At 49.6% G+C, this 22,500-nt stretch overlaps 1 protein-coding gene across 1 annotated transcript; it reads left to right on the top strand.

The window, feature by feature from the left end:
* Window positions 1-1,923: 1,923 nt before the first annotated feature.
* Abcd4 (ATP binding cassette subfamily D member 4) lies at window positions 1,924-16,021 on the top strand. Its single transcript, XM_051196332.1, has 19 exons — window positions 1,924-2,043; window positions 3,689-3,807; window positions 3,904-4,031; window positions 5,115-5,254; window positions 6,179-6,295; window positions 6,581-6,706; window positions 7,254-7,304; window positions 9,976-10,070; window positions 10,358-10,479; window positions 10,558-10,649; window positions 10,780-10,869; window positions 12,624-12,832; window positions 12,960-13,051; window positions 13,456-13,492; window positions 13,811-13,860; window positions 14,399-14,451; window positions 14,743-14,819; window positions 15,283-15,398; window positions 15,558-16,021. The coding sequence occupies exons 1-19, from the start codon at window positions 2,006-2,008 to the stop codon at window positions 15,624-15,626; spliced, it is 1,821 nt and encodes a 606-aa protein (XP_051052289.1). The 5' UTR covers window positions 1,924-2,005; the 3' UTR covers window positions 15,627-16,021.
* The last annotated feature ends 6,479 nt before the right edge of the window (window positions 16,022-22,500 follow it).

Here is a 22,500-nt window from a genome sequence, read left to right as displayed (position 1 = left end):
TCCGGGAAGCTGGATCCTCACATGGTGACTTCCTCCTTGGTCCTATGTTGCTTTCTTCCACAGATGTGATCCCAACAGCATTCATTTAAACATTACAGGTGGCACATGTCTTTAATCCCAGCACTGGGGGGGGGGGGGACAGAAGCACGCAGATCTGTGAGTTCCAGGCCAGCCTGGTCTACAGAGCAAGTTCCAGGACAGCCAGGTCTACAAAGAGAAACCCCATCTCCAAAAGCAAAACAAAACAAAAAATGTCATAGGGACTAAGGTGTGGACCACGGACCTGACCGTTGACAGTTTGCTATGGTTTCTTAGCATGATCTGGTCTGTATATCATTTCATTTGTTTATTGTTTGTATGGGCTTAAGGTCAAATGCAGTTATGAAAGTAGAGAGAAATGAAAAGATTTATCATTTAAAATATGTGTACCTAAATGTAAATATGTGCATCACACCAGTAGAAATGCCTGCAGGGGCCAGAAGATGGCACCAGATTCCCTAGAACTGGAGTTACATGAAGTTATGAGTCACCTGACATGATGCAGGGGACCAAACCTGGGTCTTCTGTAAGAGTGGCAGGTGCTCATAGCCACTGAGCATCTCCCCAGCCCCCGAGAAATTCTCTTTTTCTTTTGGTTTTCTGAGTAACAGCTGTAGATGTCCTGGAACTCACTCTATAGACCAGGCTGGCCTCGAACTCACAGAGATCCTCCTGCCTGTCTTCCAAGTGCTGGGATTAAAGGCGTGCGCTACTACATCCAGTTGAGAATTTTTTTTTTAATGTTTATTTTTTGGTTTGGTTTTGAGTCAGGTCTCAAGTAGCTCAGGCTAGCTGTTGACTTTTACTCTACTTCCCAAATGCTGTGCACCACCATAACCAAAGAAAAACGGTGTTGAAACTGCGATGTCTCCGGCCCCTAAAATCAAGCCTGACACAGCAGAATGACTGTGTCCTTGAGTATTAATTACGGTTAAATGAATTGTCACTGCTGTTACTTTCTGTGCTCCAGTGCCTTACAACTAACATCACCGCCAGAAGTCCTTGGTCCAGTTCTAACACTCAGCACTTTCCATGTAACTCATGGGTATCTTGAACTCCCGATCTCCTGCTTACACATCCACAGTTCTAGAATTGTAGGCCCGAACTGCCATATTTGGCTGGGAAACCGACTTAAATGTTTGCTTTTATATCTCTGACTGAACCGAGGGTCTTAGGCATTCCAGGCAAGACCTTTACCACTGAGCTACATCTTCAATGATCGCGCTGGGGAGAGAAGATCTGAAGAGATGGCTAGGGGGTTACAAGCGCTGGCTGCTCTTTCAGAGATTGGGGTCTCTAACTTTAGTTCCTGGGACTCCGATGCCCTCTTCTGGCCTCTACAAGCACAAGGCACGCACTTGTTACTTAGACACAGAGGCAGGCAAAACATCCATATACATAAAATATATATATTTTTAAAAATCATGTAAATCGTGCTGGGCCCAACGAGCTGGCTCACCCTGTGAATCAATCCTGACAACATGAGTTTGCTCCCAGGAACCCTCAGGATGGAAGGAGAAAACTGACTACTTGAAGTTGTCCTCTGACTTCCACACTTGTGCCCTGGCTCTCGGCTTGCATGAGCACACGCACACACACACTAAATAAATACATCTATTTATTTATTATCTATTATAAATCACACACACAGCACACCCATTTTATTTACATTCCGAACTACCAGTTGTCAAAAGAAACCTCCCAGACCCAGAGGGGACGCTCTAGGCGCCGTGCTAGCTCCATAAATTCTGGCTATTCTCTTGCTCTTTCCGGAAAGCCTGGGCTTCCGGGAGCGGCCGCGGCGCCCGAGTGGTCCTCTCTATCCGCCGCGTCTCTGTGGTCGGTGGAGCCCCGCCCCTTTCCTCTCGGGGCGGGGCTGGCGGGGCGGGGCCCCAGCTCTGCGGACTCTGCCCGGGGTGGACACCGGCCTGGCTCTGCTGCTGGCTGCTCGGCCTCATTCCGGGTTATGGCGGTCCCAGGCTCCGCAGCCCGAGCTGGCGCCAGGTGAGCAGGGCTAGTGAGGACGGCCGGGTTGGCGGGGACGCCATGCCTGGACAGTGGGAAAGGGCTGCTGTCCCCGCCGGGTCCTTTCATTTCTCCGCGCCCTTTGGAACCCCGGCTTCACGGAGTGGAGCTGACTCTGCTTCATTCTTGGACACCCCCTTCTGGATTCTTTCTCCGTGGTTCACATTCTCAATCCCAGTCCGTTCCTCTGACCCCCCCACCCCCGTTTCACTAATTTTTTCACTCCCCCACTTAAATTGTCATGTTACTTTAACTTTAGAGCTACATATATTGATTTTGAATTCATGTAATATGTTGCGATTTGGAGCTTTTGTGTGTTTTATTTTTCAAGACAGGGTTTCTGTATGTAACAGCCCTGACTGTCCTGGAATTTACTTTGTTGACCAGGCTGGCCACGAACTCACAGAGATCCGCCTGCCTCTGCCTCCCAAATGCTGGGATTAAAAGTGTGTTCCACCACCGTCCAGTTTATATGTTGTAATTTTAAAAACAGAAACAAACAAACAAGCAAAAAAAAAAAAAAAAAACCCTCCAAAAACTTAAAACTGAACTTTGGATTTTGAGGTCATCCGTGCTATGAGTTTTCACTCCTGAATGTTCCCTGCTATCACCTTTATTACTTAGACTATTTTGCTCATTTCCCTAGATTACTTCCAATACTTAAAGCACCACAAAATATACTGTAATGAGAACCTGGCAGTTGTCTCTTTAGATATCGCTGATATCCACCCAGGAGATAGGATGCTGAGCCGAACTTAATTCTAGAAAGTTGCTCTTTGGAGTGGTCACAACCACTTTATACATCCTGACAGCACCTATATAAAGGTTCTAGTTTCCCTATTTTCATCCACAATATTTGGTATTATTTAGTTTAGTTTTTTTTTTTTTTTTTTTTTTTTTTACTAATGTGTATCTGTCTGATGTGTATAAGATAGTGTTTTATTGTGCTAACTTGTGTGTGTGCGCTGTGACATGTGTATGGAAGTCAGGGAATAACTTTTAGGAGTTGGTTCTTTCTTGCCACACTGGGACCTGGGGATGGAATTCAGGTCTTAAAGACAAACATTTTTACCGCCTGAGACATCTTGTCAACCACATTGTGCTGATTTAATATGTGTATTTGGCTTGTAGACTGCCCCTTTCGTAGACTGTCTGTTTATATATTTTCCCATGAAGTATCCTGACTTGCAGAAATTCCTTGCATACTCCAAATTGTAATTCCTTACAACTTTCATTCTGTAAATGCCTTCGCTTATTTAACCAAAGTCTGTGGTACTGTGTTGAATAAAAATATTGATATAAATTGAGCCCATCAGTTTTACCCTGTATAGTTTGTAGGTTTGAGGTCTTATTTGAGAAAATATCTTCCCACTCCATCATTATTATTAAGGTATCTTTATTAAATTATATATATATATATATATATATATATTCTTACATTTGCTTCTGTTAGGTTAGTAGTGTAACTTTTTGCACTGATGTCCTGTGGCCTACCATCTTCAGCATTCAATAAGCCATTCTTTGTTCAGAGCCAGGACCCTCTGTAAATGATGAGGCTAAGCTGGGTACCTCCTGTAGGGCTCTATTGTCCTCTGAGTCTTCTCTCCGTGTCTGACATCTGCAGGCCCAGGTTAGATCTGCAACTTATCCAGCGGTTCCTGAGGATACAGAAGGTTTTCTTTCCTTCCTGGTCATCACAGAATGTCTTAATGTTCATGACACTCTTATGTGTGACCCTCCTGGGTGAGTTAATGGGTTTTGGGGAATGGGGAGGAGCCTAGCAGGAGGAAGTATCTTTCCTTTCCCCCTTTGATTTCTGACTCCTCTCCCTCCCCACAGAGCAACTGGTGATCTACCAAGTTGGCTTGATCCCCAGTCAGTATTATGGGGTCTTGGGAAACAAAGACCTGGATGGATTTAAGGCACTGACCTTCCTGGCGATGGCCCTCATTGTCCTCAACTCCACGGTAAAGGACTCTCCTTTTCCCTGTGGTCCCCTTCTCCAGTCTAGGGGACGCCTGGGGACTGTGTTCAGGAAGTAGGAACCAGGCTCTGGGTGTCTGCCCCTTCCTGAGAATTAATAGTTTCCCTGAAGGTCAGAGCTTGAGGCAGGGCCTTGATCTTGCTATTGGCCTCTGTGCGATGGACTTTCTGGTTTAGCATTCAGTAGAAATAGTCAAGGTCCCTTCCCATCCTAGAACTCTCATTTCAGGGAACTCAGAGCCCTTTAAAACCCAGATCTGCAGCCAGAGAGCTGCGGCTTCTCTGGCAGCTGGGGCTGTGACACAATCCCAAGGGGTGTCACACCTCCAGCCTTCTCACCTCTTCTTTCTGGCCCAGTAGCTGCCTTCCACTACTTGAATCGGCAGTACCCTACTTGTTTTTTCGAGATACCTTGATTGGCACCTCTCTTGAGTCTTCAACTTTCTGTTTCCTCTTTCAAGTTCAACCCCTTCTCTGTATGTACTTGCTCTTTGAGCTGACAGCTGCTGCCACACTCCTTACACCCTTTCATCGCTTACTTACGCCTGGCTGGATTGTGAACCCATCATGTCCTTAATGCTTAGCATGAGGCTCTTCAGAAATGGCAGGTTAAGATAGAGCAAGGCTCTACCAAGACCCAGCCTGATGCCCTCTGTCAGGCTAGACTAGCAGTTTCTTGGGGCTGCCCTTTCTTACCCTAATGTGGCCTCTTGGGTGTGCTTTCTGTCACTAAGACGTTAAGATATATGGAGGACTCTTCCATGCTTGGGGCCAGAGGAGGTAAATTGTAAATGGAGCAGACCTGTCTCCAGCTGCACCTCTGCTCCCATTGTGAAACACGATGCAGAGAAGCTTCAGGGGCTTGCCCTTGGTAAGCTTGTTAAGGTTTGTTGGAGGAATAAGCACGTGAGTGAATGGGGAAAGGAAATCTCGTGATTTGAAGCCGTAAAAGGGAACTGCCAAGTGGATTCCGCCTTATCAGCAGAAGCTCCTGCCAGCTCTGAGCTTTGAACCTAGACTTGCAGGGAGCTATCTTTTCCTCCCCTCTCCCCCCCCCCCATGCACAGCTGAAGAGCTTTGACCAGTACACCTGCAACCTGCTGTATGTGAGCTGGAGGAAGGACCTCACCGAGCACCTGCATAACCTGTACTTCCGGGCCCGCGTGTACTACACCCTCAACGTGCTGCGGGATGACATCGATAATCCGTAGGCATCCCTCTCCATCCTTGCTGCCTCCTGAGTCCCTCATCCAACTAGCTGAGTCCTGCCTCATTGGCAGGAGGCCAGTGTTGCTGCCTAGAGCTGTATTGGGAAGGTGTTCTGCAGAGAGACCGAGAATAGCGAGCAAAAAGGAAGCCATTAGGAGCAGCTCTCTTTAGTCCGTTTCATATCTCTAGTTGAAATGAAACAAGTGAAAGCATCTTTGCTAGGAAACAAGTTCTCAGATGTGCAGCAGAGCAGGAGGGCAGCCTCTGGCTCTTACCATCATCTTCTGTCCAGTGAAGATCGTACTGGTTCCTGTCTCAAAGGATGTAGTGAGGGTGAACTAACACCATCCTTGGCTGGTACAGTGTGGTACCCAACATCAAGATTTCAGTCTAAGTCATGACTTTAGAGGTGAGGGATTGCAAGTGGCCTGGCTGAGCTCCTGTCTGGCACTGGGAATAGGAGCCAGTGTGGCCCTGGGGCTGTGATGGGAGCTGTGGGATCTCATTTACCCAGCCACAGCAGGTGCTGCCTACTTCTGGTGACTTATCCTCAGCTCTGGCTGAGCTTCCCATTGAAGGTCCCGGAGAAGATGGCCTCTTCATGGTGACTCAGCCATGTTGAAGCTGTCACAGCCAGACCCTGACCTGGAGTAGCCTCGGGCCCATAGAGAGATCAGGGAGGAGGGAAGACCGTGCAGAAAGGCAGCTCCCCTCCCAGTTTTCTTTGGCTCTGCAGAGCTGGCTCAGGCCCTTGGGTCCTCTGACGGCTTCCCACCCCACCCCCGTAGAGTAAATTGAGACAGCTGTCTAGAATCCTGGTTAGAGTCGAAGGACTGTTTGTCTGGGTTCCACCTGAGGCAGGGGTAGAAGTGGAGGTTCCCAGCCCGCTGGACTCAGCCCCTCTGTGCGGTTGGCTGTTTAGGGACCAGCGCATCAGCCAGGATGTGGAGCGGTTCTGCCGGCAGCTCAGCAGCATGACCAGCAAGCTGATCATCTCCCCCTTCACTCTGACCTACTACACATACCAGTGCTTCCAAAGGTGCAGCCTCTCCCTCCAGGAGCTCTCGTCCCCAGCCTGGTGTTTACCCAGAGCCTCCCACACCGAGGGCAGGGCCGGGTCCAGTCCAGGGTGGCTCATCTTCCCACCCTCACCAATGGGAGTCTTCCCAGATCACATGCTCATGACCCCGCCCCCTCTTGGTCCTGTGATAATTCACTGTCAGGGACCCTGGCTGCCTCTGATAGCTTTAACAGGTGTCAGATATCACAGGGACCGCAGAGTCATCCCACATCCTCTCTCAACTGCCCGCTTTCTCCTCTTCAGCACAGGCTGGCTTGGACCTGTGAGCATCTTTGGATATTTTCTCCTGGGAACCATGGTGAATAAAACTTTGATGGGGCCCATCGTGATGAAGCTGGTGCAGCAGGAGAAGCTGGAGGGGGATTTTAGGTGTGTCTTCTTGGTTGAGATTAAGGGACAGGGTAACTGCATGACAGCTACTAAGCATGTGTAACCTCGTGGGGGAAATGGGTATCCAGTGCCTCTTGAGATTCCCGTTCTCTCATCTCTGAAGTGAAGGATGCACTTGTCAACCGAGAGAACTGAGAATTAAGGAGATCAAGCGTGGGAAGCAGGGAGAGAAGTGTGGGTTAGCAATCACCAGCATCTTCTGGGGACCCTTTCACAAGCTCATGGTCCAGTTGCCCAGTCTGTTGGGCCAGCAGCTGATCTACATCCGACCCCTGCCCTGTGCCTCTTGCCTTGGTTAAGGTAGGCGTGGGCAATGAGGTCCTGTAGACAGGAATACACCTATCCCATCCCAGAAAGCTGAAGTCAGCACAAAGCTGAGCTCAGCGATGTGTGTACAGGCCCCACTGCCTGACCCAAGCCCTGGGGTTTTCACCCTTGTGACAGTTCAGGGAAAGGCAGCCACAGAGCTGGGCTTCCTCTCCATCCAGGCCTCCCAACATCCACAGTTTCCCTTCTGTCTGCTCAGGTTCAAGCACATGCAGATTCGAGTGAATGCCGAGCCTGCTGCTTTCTACAGGTGAGTCTAGTGGAGGAGGTCCCCCTTCTCCCCGCGTTTAGTGTTAGCAAAGGAAATAAAATGTCCATAACCCTCTTGGTACCATTGGCGCTTGTCACCCTTAGCTATGACCCTCTCCCCAGCCTTCTGATTGTCCTCAGGTACAGGGAGTACTCCTGAAGCTGGTGGCTTCCTTAGTCTAAAATGACCAGGGAATAAAATGAGCGGGCGGCTTCATTTCGATTGAGGTACTGCCCTTGTCTCTTTTCCTGTCTGTGGAATGGCTTCCTTTTGTCTCAGCAGCATGTGGGTAAGGATGGGCTCCTCACACTGTTGGAGCCAAGGGCCTGGTGTCTTCCTGGGTGTTATGAAGTTGCTTCCCTACTGTACCAGGGCAGGTTCCAGTGTTGTATGGGCTGGTGACATAGGCTGTATTTAAGAAATTCTGTTATTCCCTGGATCACCTGTTCATGCAGTGAATTTAATAGCTCCTTTGTTCTCAGTCAGTCTACTGCAGTTAGCAGTCACCTCCACTTGGGGCCACCAGGAACACTAAGAATCTGAGATGAACCAGGAGGGCATGGTGGTACCCACCTTTAATCCCAGTACTCGGGAGGCAGAAGCAAGCAGATCTCCATGAGTTGAGGGCCAGCCAAGGCTACATAGTGAGACTCTGTCTTAATGATGATGATGATGATAGCAACAGTGACAATAAAAGCTGGATTCTAGTGGTGGGATGAGTTCACTGATGCATCTCCTTTGGATTCTATAGCTTCTGCTGGTGAGAATCCGGCAGGTTAGCTCTTATGGCTGCAGCCAGGTTCTTCTGCCAAATCTGCAAAATTTAAAATACCCCCTTCTTCCCTCCAACTTTTCTTTTGGAGAATTTCTTCCTATGTTTGAAGCCTTAAGTTACCTCCCCTGGGGAGCTGTCCTAGACTCCCTTAGTGGACATGCCTGTTGTTGCCACAGTCCTGAGGACATATTTGACACTCCGTATTCCTAGTGATTAGTGAAGAAAGTAGCAAGGCCACCTGCCTTCTGCTGGGAGTTTCTTAAAGACAGGAACCATTGTCTTCTTCGTTGCACTGGTTGGTTGCCAGCACGGAGTTTGGTGCACAGCGACCGCTCCATTTCATTTGCTTAATAACAGTCGCTCTTGGCCAGGCGTGGCGCACGCCTTTGATTCCAGCATGGAAGGCAGAGGCAGGCGGATCTCTGTGAGCCTGATCTACAGAGCAAGTTCCAGGACAGGTAGAGCAGAGAAACCCTGTCTGGAAAAACCAAAAATAAGTAAATGAATGAATGAATAAATAAATGTAGCTCTTGAGGGGCAGCTCAGTGGTAGAACACTTCCCTACATGCACATTGTCCTGAGCTCTAGCTCCAGCACTATGAGAGTAACAACAACAACAATAATAATAACTCGTATTTACTCAGGGTCCCTCATGTGCATGGCACTTTATATTAAGAAACTATAGGGCTAGAGATGTAGCTCAGCTGGCAGAATGCTCGCCTAGTGTGCCTGAGTCCCGGGTTCAGTCCCCAGCACCACATAGACCAGGAGTGGTAGCACATGCCTGAAGATGTACAATTTAGGAGATAGAGGCAGGCAGTCATTCAAGGTCATTCTGGCCACATAGCAAATTAAGGGCTGGCCTGGATGCATGAGACTCGAAGAAGAAGAAGAAGAGGAGGAGGAAGAGGAGGAAGAGGAAGAAGAGGAAGAGGAAGGAGAAGAAGAACTCCTTTTTTTTCTTAATTCAATTGGTTTTAATTTTTAAATTTTATTTGCATGCGTGCATGCGTGCATGCAAGCGAGCTGGTGGCATTAGAGGCTGGAAGTGGGCACTGGATCCGCTGAAGCTGGAGTTACAGGCAGTGGTGGAGCAGCACCTCTGGAAAAGCAAGTGTGCTCTTAACCACTGAGCCAGACCTCCGCCACCTAGTGTCTCACTGTGTAGCCTAGGCTGTCCTGGAACTCTCTGTTAACAGGCAGGCCTTGAGCTCACAGAGATCTGCTTGCCAAGTGCTGAGATTACAGGTATGTACCACTACTACACCTTGTGTGCCTGGTGCCTCTGAGGTCAGAAGACGCAGTCAGATCTCCTGGAACTGGACTTACAGGCAGTTGTGAGCTGCCACGCCCATGCTGGGAATTGAACCTGGGTCCTCTATAAGAGCAACAAGCACTGAGCCTTCTCTTCGGCATCCCTCAGCAGAACTTTTTTTTTTTTTTTTTTTTTTTTTTTTAAAGACAGGGTTTCTCTGTGTAGCTCTGGCTGTCCTGGCACTCACTCTGTAGACTACCCAGCTGGTCTGGAACTCACAGAGATCCACCTGCCTCCCGAGTGGTAGGATTAAAGACATGCGCCACCACCACCACTGGGCAAACAGAACTCTTAAATCACAAACTAACTTACTATATAGGTGTCACTAGTTCAGCTTTAAAGTAAGAAAAAGGTGTTAGAAGCTTAAGTAACTGTTAATAGAAACCAGCTAGAGTTTTGGATCTGAACCAGGTCTGGCCACCTTCAGAGTTCATGACCACAGCCTGGGTCATGGGGCTCAAGCTGAAGTGTCTGAGATCATTTGCATGGGCCTGGTCTCTACAGGAGGCTGTGGTGGGAGTGGGTACCCCAGCCTTGCTGACCCCTGCAGGCCCTATAGACATCTTATCCTATTCCATCAGAGCTGGGCTCGTAGAGCACATGAGGACGGACCGCAGGCTGCAGAGACTCCTTCAAACCCAGAAAGAGCTGATGTCCAGGGAGCTCTGGCTCTACAGTAGGCAGAGGGGCCCTGGGAGTGGAACCACAGGGTGGGGACGGCCCAATTAACACTTCACTTGCACACCATATCACCACACACCCCTGACTGCCTGCCCTGGTCAGGGTTCCATTTACTAAACGGATTAACCATGGGGAGCCATTGCCTTTGCTTGGGTATCCTAGGGGAATGAAGATCTGGAGGAAGTGTGGCCTTCCTTGGCTTCCTGCTCCCCATCCTGAGGGCTGTATCCCCTGCAGAGCACGTGAGTGTCTCCTGGGTCTCACAACATCTGTTTCCTACAGTTGGCATCAACACATTTGACTATCTGGGCGGCATTCTGAGTTATGTTGTCATCGCCATCCCCATTTTCCATGGGATCTATGGAGACCTGAGCCCCACAGAGCTTAGCATCCTGGTCAGCAAGGTGAGGTCCCTTCTGATGAATGCTTACACTGTGGCCCAGTGTCTGGGGCCTGCACTAACTGTTCTCCGTCCTGACCAGAATGCCTTTGTGTGCATCTACCTCATCAACTGCTTCACCCAGCTCATTGACCTGTCCACCACATTCTCAGATGTTGCTGGTTACACGCACAGGTGAGCAGAGTGGGCAAATGCTGAGTGGGCAAAGCACAGAATCCCACTGAGTGTTAGTGGGCGTGAGACAGGAAGGAGCTCCCCTTCACCTGGCATCTAGACCCTGCCTTAGTTCTTGCTTCTTGCCCAGGATTGGAGAGCTCCAGGAGGCCCTGCTGGACATGTCCCGAAAATCACAGGACTGTGGGAGCCTAGGCGAGAGTGAGTGGGATTTGAACAAGTGAGTACTGAGCTATACTGCGGTTGGAAGAGTACAATAATCACCAGCTGGTTTCAACTTGGAGCTCCCTCCCAGCTAGGTAGCAGATATAAGGAGTGGGTATAAGCAATCTCCATGTTCTGGCAAGTGCATTATAAGTGTGCACAGTAGGCAGACGCCTTCATTCTGGCACGCATTGGATAGATTTACATCATTCCCCAGCCAGGGCAAGCAGATGCACACACCTTCGGTCTGCCACCACAACAAAACAAAAAGCCAAGCATGGTGGCTTACACTGTTAATCCCAGTACTTAGGAGGCCGAGGCAGAAGGATTGTTTTGAGTTTAAGGCCACCCTGAACTACATGATGAGATCCTGCCTAAATAAAATAAACATTATTTGAATTTATCAATAAAATTCATATTAAATAAAAGAGAAAGGAAAGAAGAGAGGGGTTGGGGAGATGGCTCAGTGGGTAAAGTGCTTGAGAATCCAAGTTCGAGTCTCTAGCACCACACAGAAGCCAGGTGTGGCAGTATGTGTCTCTAATAAATACTAGTGCAGGGTGGTGTGGCAGTGTGTGCCTCTAATACTAGCCCAGGGTGGTGGGAACAGGCAGATCTCAGGGTTCAATGCCTGGTCAGCCTTGGCAAACAGTGGGCTCCAGGTTTAGTGAGAGACCCTTTCTCAAGAAGGAACACACATGACATGACCTCTGGTATTATGTGTGCATCTACACATGTGCACACACGGGACAAAAATAATGTTTACAAAACAAGAACAGAGTCTGAATGATGCTCTCTTTTGTCATCTCCCCGCTGAGCCCATCACCTGCCCCTTTCCTAGGGTGTCCCTCGTTTCCATGCGTCCCTCAGGCTCCAAGGTGTCTTTATTCGTATGTCTCTGGGGCCTGCAATGTTTCTGGCTTCCCTGTTTCATCTCATGCACAAATCACTTACCCGTTCTGGGTGTCATTTCCTTCATCTCTAAAAAGGATAGTAAGGAAATCTTCCTCAGAAGTAAAGATTAGATATTATCCTTGGAAAGTGCTTGGACAGTGGCTACCTGGTAAGCTTTCAAAACCAGAAATATGACAGGTGTGATCCATCTTTAATCCTAGGACTCAGGAAGCAGAGAACCTCTGAGTCGGGAGGCCAGCCTGACCCATATAGCAAGTGCCAGGAAGGCCTGGGCTACACAAACAACAACAGAAAAGATGAACAAAACCCCCACTAATACCAGAATGAAGCCGTGTAGCCCTGGGCAAGTCACTGAGCCACCTGAGCTGGTTTCATCTGCCAAGCAGGGCAACATCCAACATTCTTGGATGCCAAGACTGATTAAGATCAGTCATGTAGGGTGGGGTGGGTCACAGGTTAGGGCTCCAGCTCCAAGTCCGTACTAATTTGTAGGCTGCTGTGACATTGTACCGGGTTAGGTGACATTTCTCACAGTTCTGCAAAGTAGAAATCCCAGGCCTAGGTTAGAGTGGCTGAGTCTGGTTTCTCCCAAGGCATCTTCCCTTGGCTCACAGATGGCCACTTTCACCTTTGTGGTCACTTGGCCTCTCCGAATGCCTATCCCTGGGGGGCTACCCTAACAGCCTCATTTTACTATATCACCCCAGCCCCAAACGCTTTTACACCCTGGAGCATAGGGAATGAAATGCCAGTGTCTGAGTTTGAAGGCACTCAGGACAAAGGTAATGCCTCTAGGTCAAGCACCTCCCTCACGACTCTCAAAGTCTGAATTCCCACCTCCCTTCTCTGCCCCAGGGCTGCAGGGCGGCCAATAGCAGAGCCATCGGATACAGCTTTCCTGCTTGATCGCGTTTCCATCGCCACCCCCTCCTCTGATAAGCCCCTGATCAAGGACCTGAGCCTGAAGATCTGTGAGGGTCAGAGTCTGCTCATCACCGGCAACACAGGCACCGGCAAGACCTCCCTGCTGCGGGTGCTGGGAGGCCTGTGGGAGAGCATGAAGGGTGAGCCAGTCCTTGCCTCCCGCGCAGCCTTGACCCCGGGGTCAGTGGTAGGAAGCGGTGAGAGGAGAGAAAGGGCAGTTTCCTTCTCTGCGGGGTCTCCCAATGGAGGCTTCTGTGGGCTCTGCAGGCTCAGTGCAGATGCTGGCTGATTTTGGGCCCCACGGGGTGCTGTTCCTGCCACAGAAGCCGTTCTTCACTGATGGGACACTTCGGGAGCAGGTCAGCAGGGCCCGGGGTCCCCACTCCAACCTCATGCCATCCACGTAGGTCTAGGAGTGTGTCCTCTAAGAGTGTGACAGGCCTCCGGCCCCAGGAGGTTAAGGAGCTCCCAGCTTCTGAGAACACGCTCTTCAGTGTTTGTGGACTGAACCCGGTCGGTCCCTTCCTGTGGTTTCTCACCAGTTACAGCATGTGTTTGTTGGGCGTTAGAGTCTGCCCTCAGGAGGCTCCAAGACTCTTGCCTCCCCAAGTCTTCTGAAGGCTCTTGTCCCACTGTCTCTCCTGCTGGACCCTGAGGCTGGTGCCCCCCCTCCGCTTCGGTGGGGAGGAGCCTGGCTTCTGGGGGTGGATTAGGTGCAGCTGTTTGTCATCACCTGTGTAGCCAGAGCTGCTCTTGTTTTCAGGTGATATACCCGCTGAAGGAGATCTACCCTGACTCAGGTGAGCTGCCGCTCCTCAGCTGGTGTCTTCTGGTCACTGTTGTCTCTGCTGGGCCTCCCCTGTGCCTGGGGTGTGGAGCCAGGCGGTTGGTTTCAGGTTGCGTCTTATCCTTTATCTGCTCACTGTTTTGGGGTCCTCCTCTTGCCTGTGTTCCTTTCCTGAGGAGAGACCCCCGTTGGAGAAGGGAAGCGAGTATTCCTTTCACAGGCCCTTCTGCTGTGAGGTTTGTCCTGGGGAGTCTGTCCCTGCTGAGGATGCGTGCGCTCCACTGCAGCCGGCCTGAGGCCCCAGGGCGCTGAGGAAGCCTGTGTTTTGCAGGTTCTGCTGATGATGAGCGGATCATGAGGTTCTTGGAGTTGGCAGGCCTGGTGAGTGGCACAGGGGCCCTGGGGACTCGGGCCCAACGGAGAGCGCTGGGCACAGGTATTCGCTGGCCAGCAGAGCCATTGCCATTTCTGGGCCCCAGACTGGGGCAAACAGTGGGAGTACAAGTTGGGGGACTACAGGCAGAGTACAGACAATAAGGAGATGTGCTCTTGCTCTCGTAGAGATATTGTTTTCATGGGGGGGGGTATGTGAGCATGCCACATCATACATGTGGAGGTCAGAGGACACCTGTGTGTGGGTCCCAGGGATAGACTCAGGTTGCCAGGCAGGCTGATGTGGTAAGCACTCCACCCACTGAGCTATCTTGCCTCTGTGGAAAGTTTTAAAAGCAAGAGAGCTGATGGGGTCTGTCTGCTTTTCCTTGTCACCATACTCCAGCCAGCCTAGAGTGCAGGTGACAGCACCCACCTTGGTTTACCACTGCGGTGCCTGTGTCAGACATTTCCGGTGGGGAGCTAGGATTGAGACAGAGGGGCTGAACTCTGCGTGCCTGCGCTTTATGTCCTCTGTCTGTTACAGTCCAGCTTGGTGGCAAGGACGGGAGGTCTGGACCAGCAGGTGGATTGGAACTGGTAAGGATGAGCTATTTCAGGCAGCTCCTCCGTGAAGACAGTGGGTCCCAGCAGCCCCGAAAAGGGATAGAATGGCTCTTGACCCCAACAGCCAGGTGTTGGGCTGGTCCGCCAGTGTGGGGTCTGTACCTCGGGTGTAGTTTGGGCCTCACCTATCATGTGGCTAAGTGGGAGAGCCTCTGTCCTAGAGCTAAGCTCTGCAGTGAACTTCCTTCTTTCAAGGCCTGCCTGTTCTTGGCAAAAGTGACGCTGTCGCTTCCTTTAAGGACTCCCTCCCATTGCTTTTCCTAGGTATGATGTCCTGTCCCCAGGGGAGATGCAAAGACTGTCCTTCGCTCGCCTCTTCTACCTGCAGCCAAAGTACGCAGGTGAGGTGCACATAGCATGTGTTCGCATCCACCTGTGCACACCTGTGCATGGCTGGGCATCCCTGTGTTCCCTCTCTATGATGACCAGTGCTTGGCACTTTGGCATAGCTGACTTCCTGCCATGGCAGCCTCGGTTAGAGGGGTTGTGATTATAGCTCTTCGGGTTCTGCCATACATGAGTGGGCATCCCCTGAGCCATGCCTGGCAGGGGTATGTATATACAACAGTATGGACGTCCTGGATTGTACAGACTTAGGACACAGCTGAGAGACCTAGGGTGACATTCATAGGCGTGTCCTCTACCCTGGTGCGGCTCTCTTGGACAGCCGTCTCCCGGAGGCAGGGACCCTATAAGCCAGGGTAGCTGCCAGTCCGCCACACCCCAGGGTGGATATGGGTTGGAGGAGTGACAGAGGGGGCAAGGGCAGGTCTGTGACCCCATGCCGCCACATGCTGCCATCAGTGCTTGATGAAGCCACCAGTGCCCTGACAGAGGAAGTGGAGAGTGAGCTCTATCGCATTGGCCAGCAACTGGGGATGACATTTATCAGCGTGGGACATCGGCTCAGCCTTGAGAAGGTACCCGTGTGACGGGGATGGGCCTGAAGAAAAGGAAGAACACAAAGGTTGCGCCTGGCCAGGACCAGAGGCCCCTCAAACAAGGCGTTGGGTGGCAGAGGGAGAGGGGTGACTGCTGTGGCTGCCGTCTGACCTCAGTGGGGTAATGGTCTCTTACAGTTTCACTCCTGGGTGCTGAAACTCTGTGGAGGAGGAAGGTGGGAACTGACTAGAATCAAAGTGGAGTGAAGCCAAACACGGCTACACCGGACCAAGCTCTGGGTAGGCCTGCAGTGCCCAGGGCACGTGGCAAAGACTGATGAGGCAGGAAGGAGCCTCAGGTCCTATGTGGGAACCCCAGCAACCTCAGGCCTGCCCGGGGGTGGCCCGCAGGGAACCCCGAGGTCTCTGCAGCGCTGCCCAAATGATTTTTGCCAATTGCATGTGATGACGTTTGCTGAAGAAAAACTGAATGAGCTAAGAAGTGAAGGGTCACAGTGACATGGCTATCGGACTGGAGAAAGCTGGTTAAATTCAGTGATAGATTTTTTTTTTTAACTTTAATTAACCACTTAAATTTTATAAGTTTTTTTTTTTTTTTTTTTTTAAAAAAGAATAAACATTAAAAAGGTGGTTTCTTTCTACCGTGGAGTGATCTTTTTGTTTGAGTCTCCAGACTTGCCCTTTATGGTTTGAAGGCACACTCTCCTGCCCTACACCTGCTGGGCATTTCCACTCAACCTGGGTCCCTCCCTTTCCACCAGACCGCCTGGAGAAGGCACAGTATGGCCAGTGCCTGCACCAGTGGCCCTTGGGACCCTCTGTCTTTGTTGTCTTTTGTTTGTTTGTTTCATTACTGGGCCCTCCACCCTCATGAATCCCAGGCAAGTGCTGTACCGCTGGACTACCTTCCTAGCTGTCTTTATTATTTAACTCAGAAGAAAATAATCCAAGTGTTTGCTCCGTCCTTGTGATCCCAAAAGGACAGTGGCAGAGGCAGGAGTATCACACAGATCCTACTGGATTTGGTGTGACATGAGTTAAGATTTGTCTGGGCTTGTAAGATCCTTACAAGTTAAAAAGGCAGACCTCAAAAGGATAAAATAAAGGGTTTTTTTTAAATTTTGTTTTTTGCCAGATTTCTGACATTTATGTGTGTGTGTACATATGTATTTCCCCACTGCTAGAGATTAGGACATTGTTTAAAACTTTAAAAATTTTTTATTAAGTTTTTTTCATACATGGTATTTTGATCTTCTTCCAGATCCTCTCCATGTTTCTGTTTTATTTTTCAAGGCAGGTTTCCTCTTTGTAGTCCTGGCTGTTCTGGAACTCACTCTGTAGACCAGGCTGGCCTTGAACTCAGAGATCTCCTGTCTCTGTCTCACAAGTGCTGGGATTAAAGGCCACCACTACCCAGCTTTTATTTTTGTTTCTGTTTTTACTTTGAGACAGGTGTCACTATGTAGCCTTGGCTAGTCTGGAATTTACTGTTTAGACCAGAATAGTCCAATATTTAGACTAGTTTCGGACTTGAACTCAGAGATCCACCTGCCTCTGCCTCCTGAGTGCTGGGATTAAAGAATTATACCATCATGCCCAACTTGGATGGGAACTGTAAACAAAAGGAAAACATTGCTTTTATTTGTGTGTGAGTGCATGGATGTGTGTATGCATGTGCACTCCTGTGTGAACATGCTGTCCTGGACAACTTTCAGGAGCCCAATCTCTCCTCACATAAGTCCCTAACATTAAGCCCAGATGGTCAGGCTTGCCAGCAGGCGCCTTTAACCGTTGTTCATCTCACTGGCCCAGAGGTGGACCCCTAGAGGTGATTAGGTCCAGAGTGCATTGCTGTCCTGAATGCCCTGAAGTAGTCACAGTATAGATGGGCTGAGTGTGAGTGGGGGAGACTGCTCCCTTCCCCCACTCTCTGCCTCTGTCCTTTCTCTCGTCTGTCTTTCCTATGCTCCTGCCTTGTTGCTCGTTACCTCATGTACTGTGAGCCAGCGAGAAGCCCTTCTCCAGATGTATCTCTTCAGCCTTAGCTTGCCCAGCTTGCCAGTCCCGGGATAAACTTCTATTTTATAATTTATTATATTATATTACAATATGTTTTATAAAAATACACTTCTCTTTCCTGTGGTATTCTCTTGGAGAGATGATTCTCAACCACTACTGTGTCTCTCATGTTGTGGTGACCCCCAACCAAAAATTATTTTTGTTGCTACTTCATAATTTTGCTACTGTTATGAATTGTAAGTATCTGTGTTTTCTGATTGTCTTAGGTGACTCTTGTGAAAGGGGCATTCAACTCCCAAAGGGGTTATGACCCACAGGTTGTGACCCACTGTCTCAGAGCAACAGAAAATAGACTAATACACCAAATATCCCAAAGCAAATTGGTGGCCTTTCCTCTGTGAAGTCAAGCAATGCCACTGCCCAGTCAGCTGCCTGAGTTAGAATAAGCCCCACCCTTTTATTTTTTGAGAGTTTCACTATGTAGTTGCCCTGGAACTCAAAGAGGCCTGCCTGCCTTTTCCTCTTGTTCTGGGGACTAAAGGTGTGTGCTCCCATCCGGCCCAGAACAAGTCATCCTTTTTTTTTTTTTTTTTAAGTTTTTGAAGATATATTAATTTTATTTTTATGCACATGAGTATTTTCCTTATATCTATATCTGTGCCATATGTATGTCTGGTGCCTGTGGAGGTCAGAAGAGGGGGTCAAGTCCCCTTGAACTGAAGTTAGGGATAGTTGTGAGCCACAGTGTGTGTGTGTGGGTGTGGGTGTGGGTGCTGGAAACTGAACTCAGGTCCTCTACAAGAATAACAAGCACTCTTATCTCCCAGCCCCAGAGCAACCCATTCTTTTGTTTTGTTTTTCACGACAGGGTTTCTTTGTGCAGATCTGACTGTCCTGGAAGTCTCTCTGTAGACCAGGCTGGCCTCCAACTCAGAGAGATTCACCTGCCTCTGCCTCCCAAGTGCTGGGACTAAAGGCGAGTGCCACATCCCACAGAACAACCCGTTCTTTTGTTTGTTATTTGGTGTTTTGGGTTTTTTTGTTTTGTTTTGTTTTGAGACAGGGTTTCTCTGTGGTTTTGAAGGTTGTCCTGGAACTAGCTCTTACAGATTGGACTGGTCTCAAACTCACAGAGATCTGCCTGCCTCTGCCTCTGCCTCCTGAGCACTGGGATTACAGGTGTGCACCACCACCACCACCACCCGGCAGAACAACCCATTCTTATGACACCCATCCATTCCCTGTTCCAAGCCATGTCTAAGTACTGTCAGTTTTACTCTGCCAGCAAGTCTTCCACCCATTTCTCTTCATCTGCTGGAAGCAAGGGTTGCGGTGTGGCACAGCCATCCTATGGACTGTAGTGCAGCTATTGGAATGCAGCAAACAAAAAGCAAACTGGACATGGTGGCCTGTGCCTGAATCCCAGCACTCAGGAGAATGGGGCTGAAGCATCTGGCATCTCGGACACATAACTAGTTTGACACCAACTTGAGTCGTGAGATCTGGTCTCCTGAACACAAAACTAGAATAATAACTAAAGAAATTCATCAGCAAAACTGAAACATACTGCTGGCGGAGTAGTTTAATGGGATCATTTCTCACCATCTCCTCAGACCATTACAAGTCCCTGTGAGGTGGTGTCACAGTGAGTCTACCATCTCGGGAGAGGCTGGAGTTGAGAGTTTGCACTTAACTAAAGTCACAACCTGACATTCTTCCTGTCTCCAGGCAACACTGTTTTTGTGGAAGGCTGTTACCCCTGGGCATAGGCATAGGAATCCCCAGATGAGGGAGGACTCTGCCTGCCTCAAAAGTCTGTTCCTGCCTTGTCTTTCATGCTACTCTGCACCACCCTCCCCTTCCCAGAGACTTGCTCCCTTTGCACACATGGGAACCATGGGCAGGCTTACTGCTGACTCATACATAGCTCATCATGGGGAGCAGGGACACGGGATGTGGGGAAAGAGACCCTTTGGAGAATGTGGGCCTTTGAGCATACTCTGTGTCCATTACTGCTCAGCTCAGCATCCGTCCTAACAGTTTCTTGTCTTGTCCACATAATTCCTGTGTCATTGCACCCCAGGGCTGTCTGGGAAGGCAGAGCACTGCACCTCTCACGGAAAAAGAGAAAGACCCCCAAGGCCAGCGTGGGGTGGCGATGCGGGTGACATAGGACGCTGGAGAGGCCAGCGCCCAATGGAAACTAGGTCCCAACGGTTACACAGACCAAGCAAGGCTCTCCTGTTAGCGTTTTTCTCCAAGCCACAGGCTCTGACTTCAGGAGTTCCCATTCACCCCTCTCCTGCCCCCAGCTGGCCTCCTCCTCATCTGCCCCTGCCAGGCCCGTGCAGCAGCTCTTGGACAGCCCTCATCAATCAGTCAGTCTCTCCTGCCCTTTTTGACACTTTTTTGCACATTCTCTGGGCAGCCAGTGGGGCTAGGGCTCCAGTGCCATAGCCCTTCCAGGGGTGGAGTTACAGGGTCTGCACCTGGGCAACAGTGTGCTCTGCCCTGATTGGGCCTGGCCATCTGCCCTTCCTGCCCAGCTTTTCTGCCACTGATTATCTGGTGAGCAGTAGCCAGCCCCTTGCTTCCTGTTGCTGGTTGGTAGCCTGTGCCTGCCTCTTTCCAGGACCTGAGTGATTGTCCAAGAGGATTGCTAGCATCCCCCAAACATCTTGATTATCCCAGTTTGTCACCCAGATCGACCCAGGGGTGGAGCAGCCGCCAAGGGATCAGACCTTGGCATGGTGATTTTGTGGGACTTTTCCCAGTGTCCTTCATTCTTCCTTCCAGAGCTATGAGAGCAGAAAGTAAAAGGCAAGGGGTTCAAAGGCGAAGCTCCTCGACCAGGGTCCCCCAGATGATCATGTCACTGTATTTTTGGTTTTTGTGGTCCCTTATGCGTCCCTTAGGGCCTTTGCTATTTTACCTGTGGTTCCTGGAATCAGTGTCTCTCCCCAGACTATAACCTCCATGAGAACAGACACTCAGGACTGCTCTGCCTACCACTGTTGCCCAGTGCCTTCCCGATGATACACGCTAGAGGTTGATGAGTATGAGAGCTCATACACATTATATACTCAGAAGATCTTGTTAAGTTATTGATGAATAAGTTATAGGTAGAACACCCATCCATCTGTTCATTTAACAACGGTTGAGTAGCAGACCCTTTGATGAGTCCTGGGATCAAAGGATGAATTAGATGTGGACTCTACCCTTAAGGGAATCAATCTGGTGGGGAAGATAGACTTGCAAATTAAAAATTACACTGTGACAGGGAAATGCCAGAATGGTGCGGTGTGCCAGGTGCTGTGACAGGGTGGAGGCCAGACACCGGACTGAAGGGACTGGGAGGGGCAGTGTGCTTTCCTAGAGAGTTGGTGTGTGTGTAGGAAGGAGGAAGGGCCTGCCTAGACTAAGGGTGTGAATGCACAAGAGACCTCCTTTGTACAGGGAACCCAATCAGGTAGGACAAGTTTTGTCCCATCACTACATAGGAGCCAGGAGCCAGCTGGTTCCCGTCCATACCCTCAGCTCCAGGATGAGGAGGGTCACATCCGGGCCTGATCAGAATGGAGACCTCCCACTCCTGTCATTCAACTCGATGGGCTGCTAGCAATCTCTTCTGCCAGGGAGTTCCACGACTTGAGCCAGTTTGAAACAACCTTAAGAGATTTCCTGAGCCCAAATACCACCCATGTAGTGGGCTCGCGGTGCTCTCTCATCTTATAATTCCTCCCAAGACATCATCAAGTTGCGGGTCACAGCTGTCGCAGCAGGCAATTTCATGCACCTTCTGAGAGCTGTTCCTTATTTGTCCCTTCCTCCTTTTTTAAAATGTGTGTGTGTGTGTGTGTGTGTGTGTGCGTGCGCGCGTGTGTGATGTATATGTCTGTGTGTGTCTCTATGTGTTTGTGCGATATGTGTCTGTTGTCTCTTTGTGTGTTTATGTGATGTGTCTGGTGTGTGAGTGTGTATGTGCGTGTGCGTGTGTGCACGTGTGCATGCATAATGCTTGTACCTTTGGGTACAGAGGCAGAAGGGAGTGTCAAATTCCTCAGAGCTGGAGTCTCAGGCATTTTGCAAGGCACCTGGTTTGTCATGCTGGTGTTGGCCTCTGAACTCTGGTCCTTAGAATTGAGCAACAAGCACTTTCAGTGGCTGGGTCTTCATCTCTCTGCTCCCCCTTCCTCTCTGGCAGGCGTTTAACATTATCTGATGCTTGTACCTTTCCTATCACTGCAGTACAGGTTGAAGGTGAGACACATAAGCACACAGGTGTGCACTAAATGAAGTGAGGCTGTGAGCATCTCCAGAAAGACAGCCTTGAGTAGAAAGTAGGGCCAGACGGGAAAAGTAATGTCTCCTTTCTGTGTGGGGACCAGCAAGGACCTATACAGGCAGTAACTCAGGGGATGTAAATTGGGCTTGCAATGGAAAATGGTCCCACAATACAGTGACAAATGTCACATAGATGTGGTATGAGCTCAGCAAGTTATTCCTTGAAGCCTGGAGTAATTTGTTTTGCTTTTGGTTTTTGAAACAGGGTCTCTTTATGTAGCTCTAGCTGTTCTGGAACTCAATTCGTAGACCAGGCTGGCCTAGAACTCACAGAGATCCACCTGCCTCTGCCTCCCAAGTGCTGGGATTAAAGGTGTGAGCTGTCTCCTGGCTGAAGTCTGGAATAATTTTGAAAGAGAAAACCTAGTTTGAACCTAAAAATCTTTGTGAATTTACTTTTTATGCCACCCACCAACACACAGAGGCAACTGGCCCCACCTAGAGAGGGCTCCTGGGTTCATTTCCAGCAGTCTGTGCATGAATTTTATTCTTGCTTGTGTCTTTACAGAAAACAGCATGGAAATTATGCTTTGAATACCTAAAAGTTATGACAGTTCAATGTTTCGAACACCTCAATATCCAGTTTCTTCCTTCTCACGCAATGTACATTATTTACACACCAGGGCTAGAGTTTAACATCTCAGCCCGGAAGAAGACAAGAACGTGGAAGCGGGAGCGTTCTGTGAACGAAAGGAAGAAAGAAACCAACTGTCAAAACAGATTGAAAATCACAACTCCCCGTCTCAGGCCTTTCTTG

The sequence above is a fragment of the Phodopus roborovskii genome, unplaced genomic scaffold, assembly GCF_943737965.1.
Source record: "Phodopus roborovskii unplaced genomic scaffold, PHOROB, whole genome shotgun sequence".
NCBI lineage: Eukaryota > Metazoa > Chordata > Mammalia > Rodentia > Cricetidae > Phodopus > Phodopus roborovskii.
This window is presented reverse-complemented; position numbering and strand designations above follow the sequence as displayed.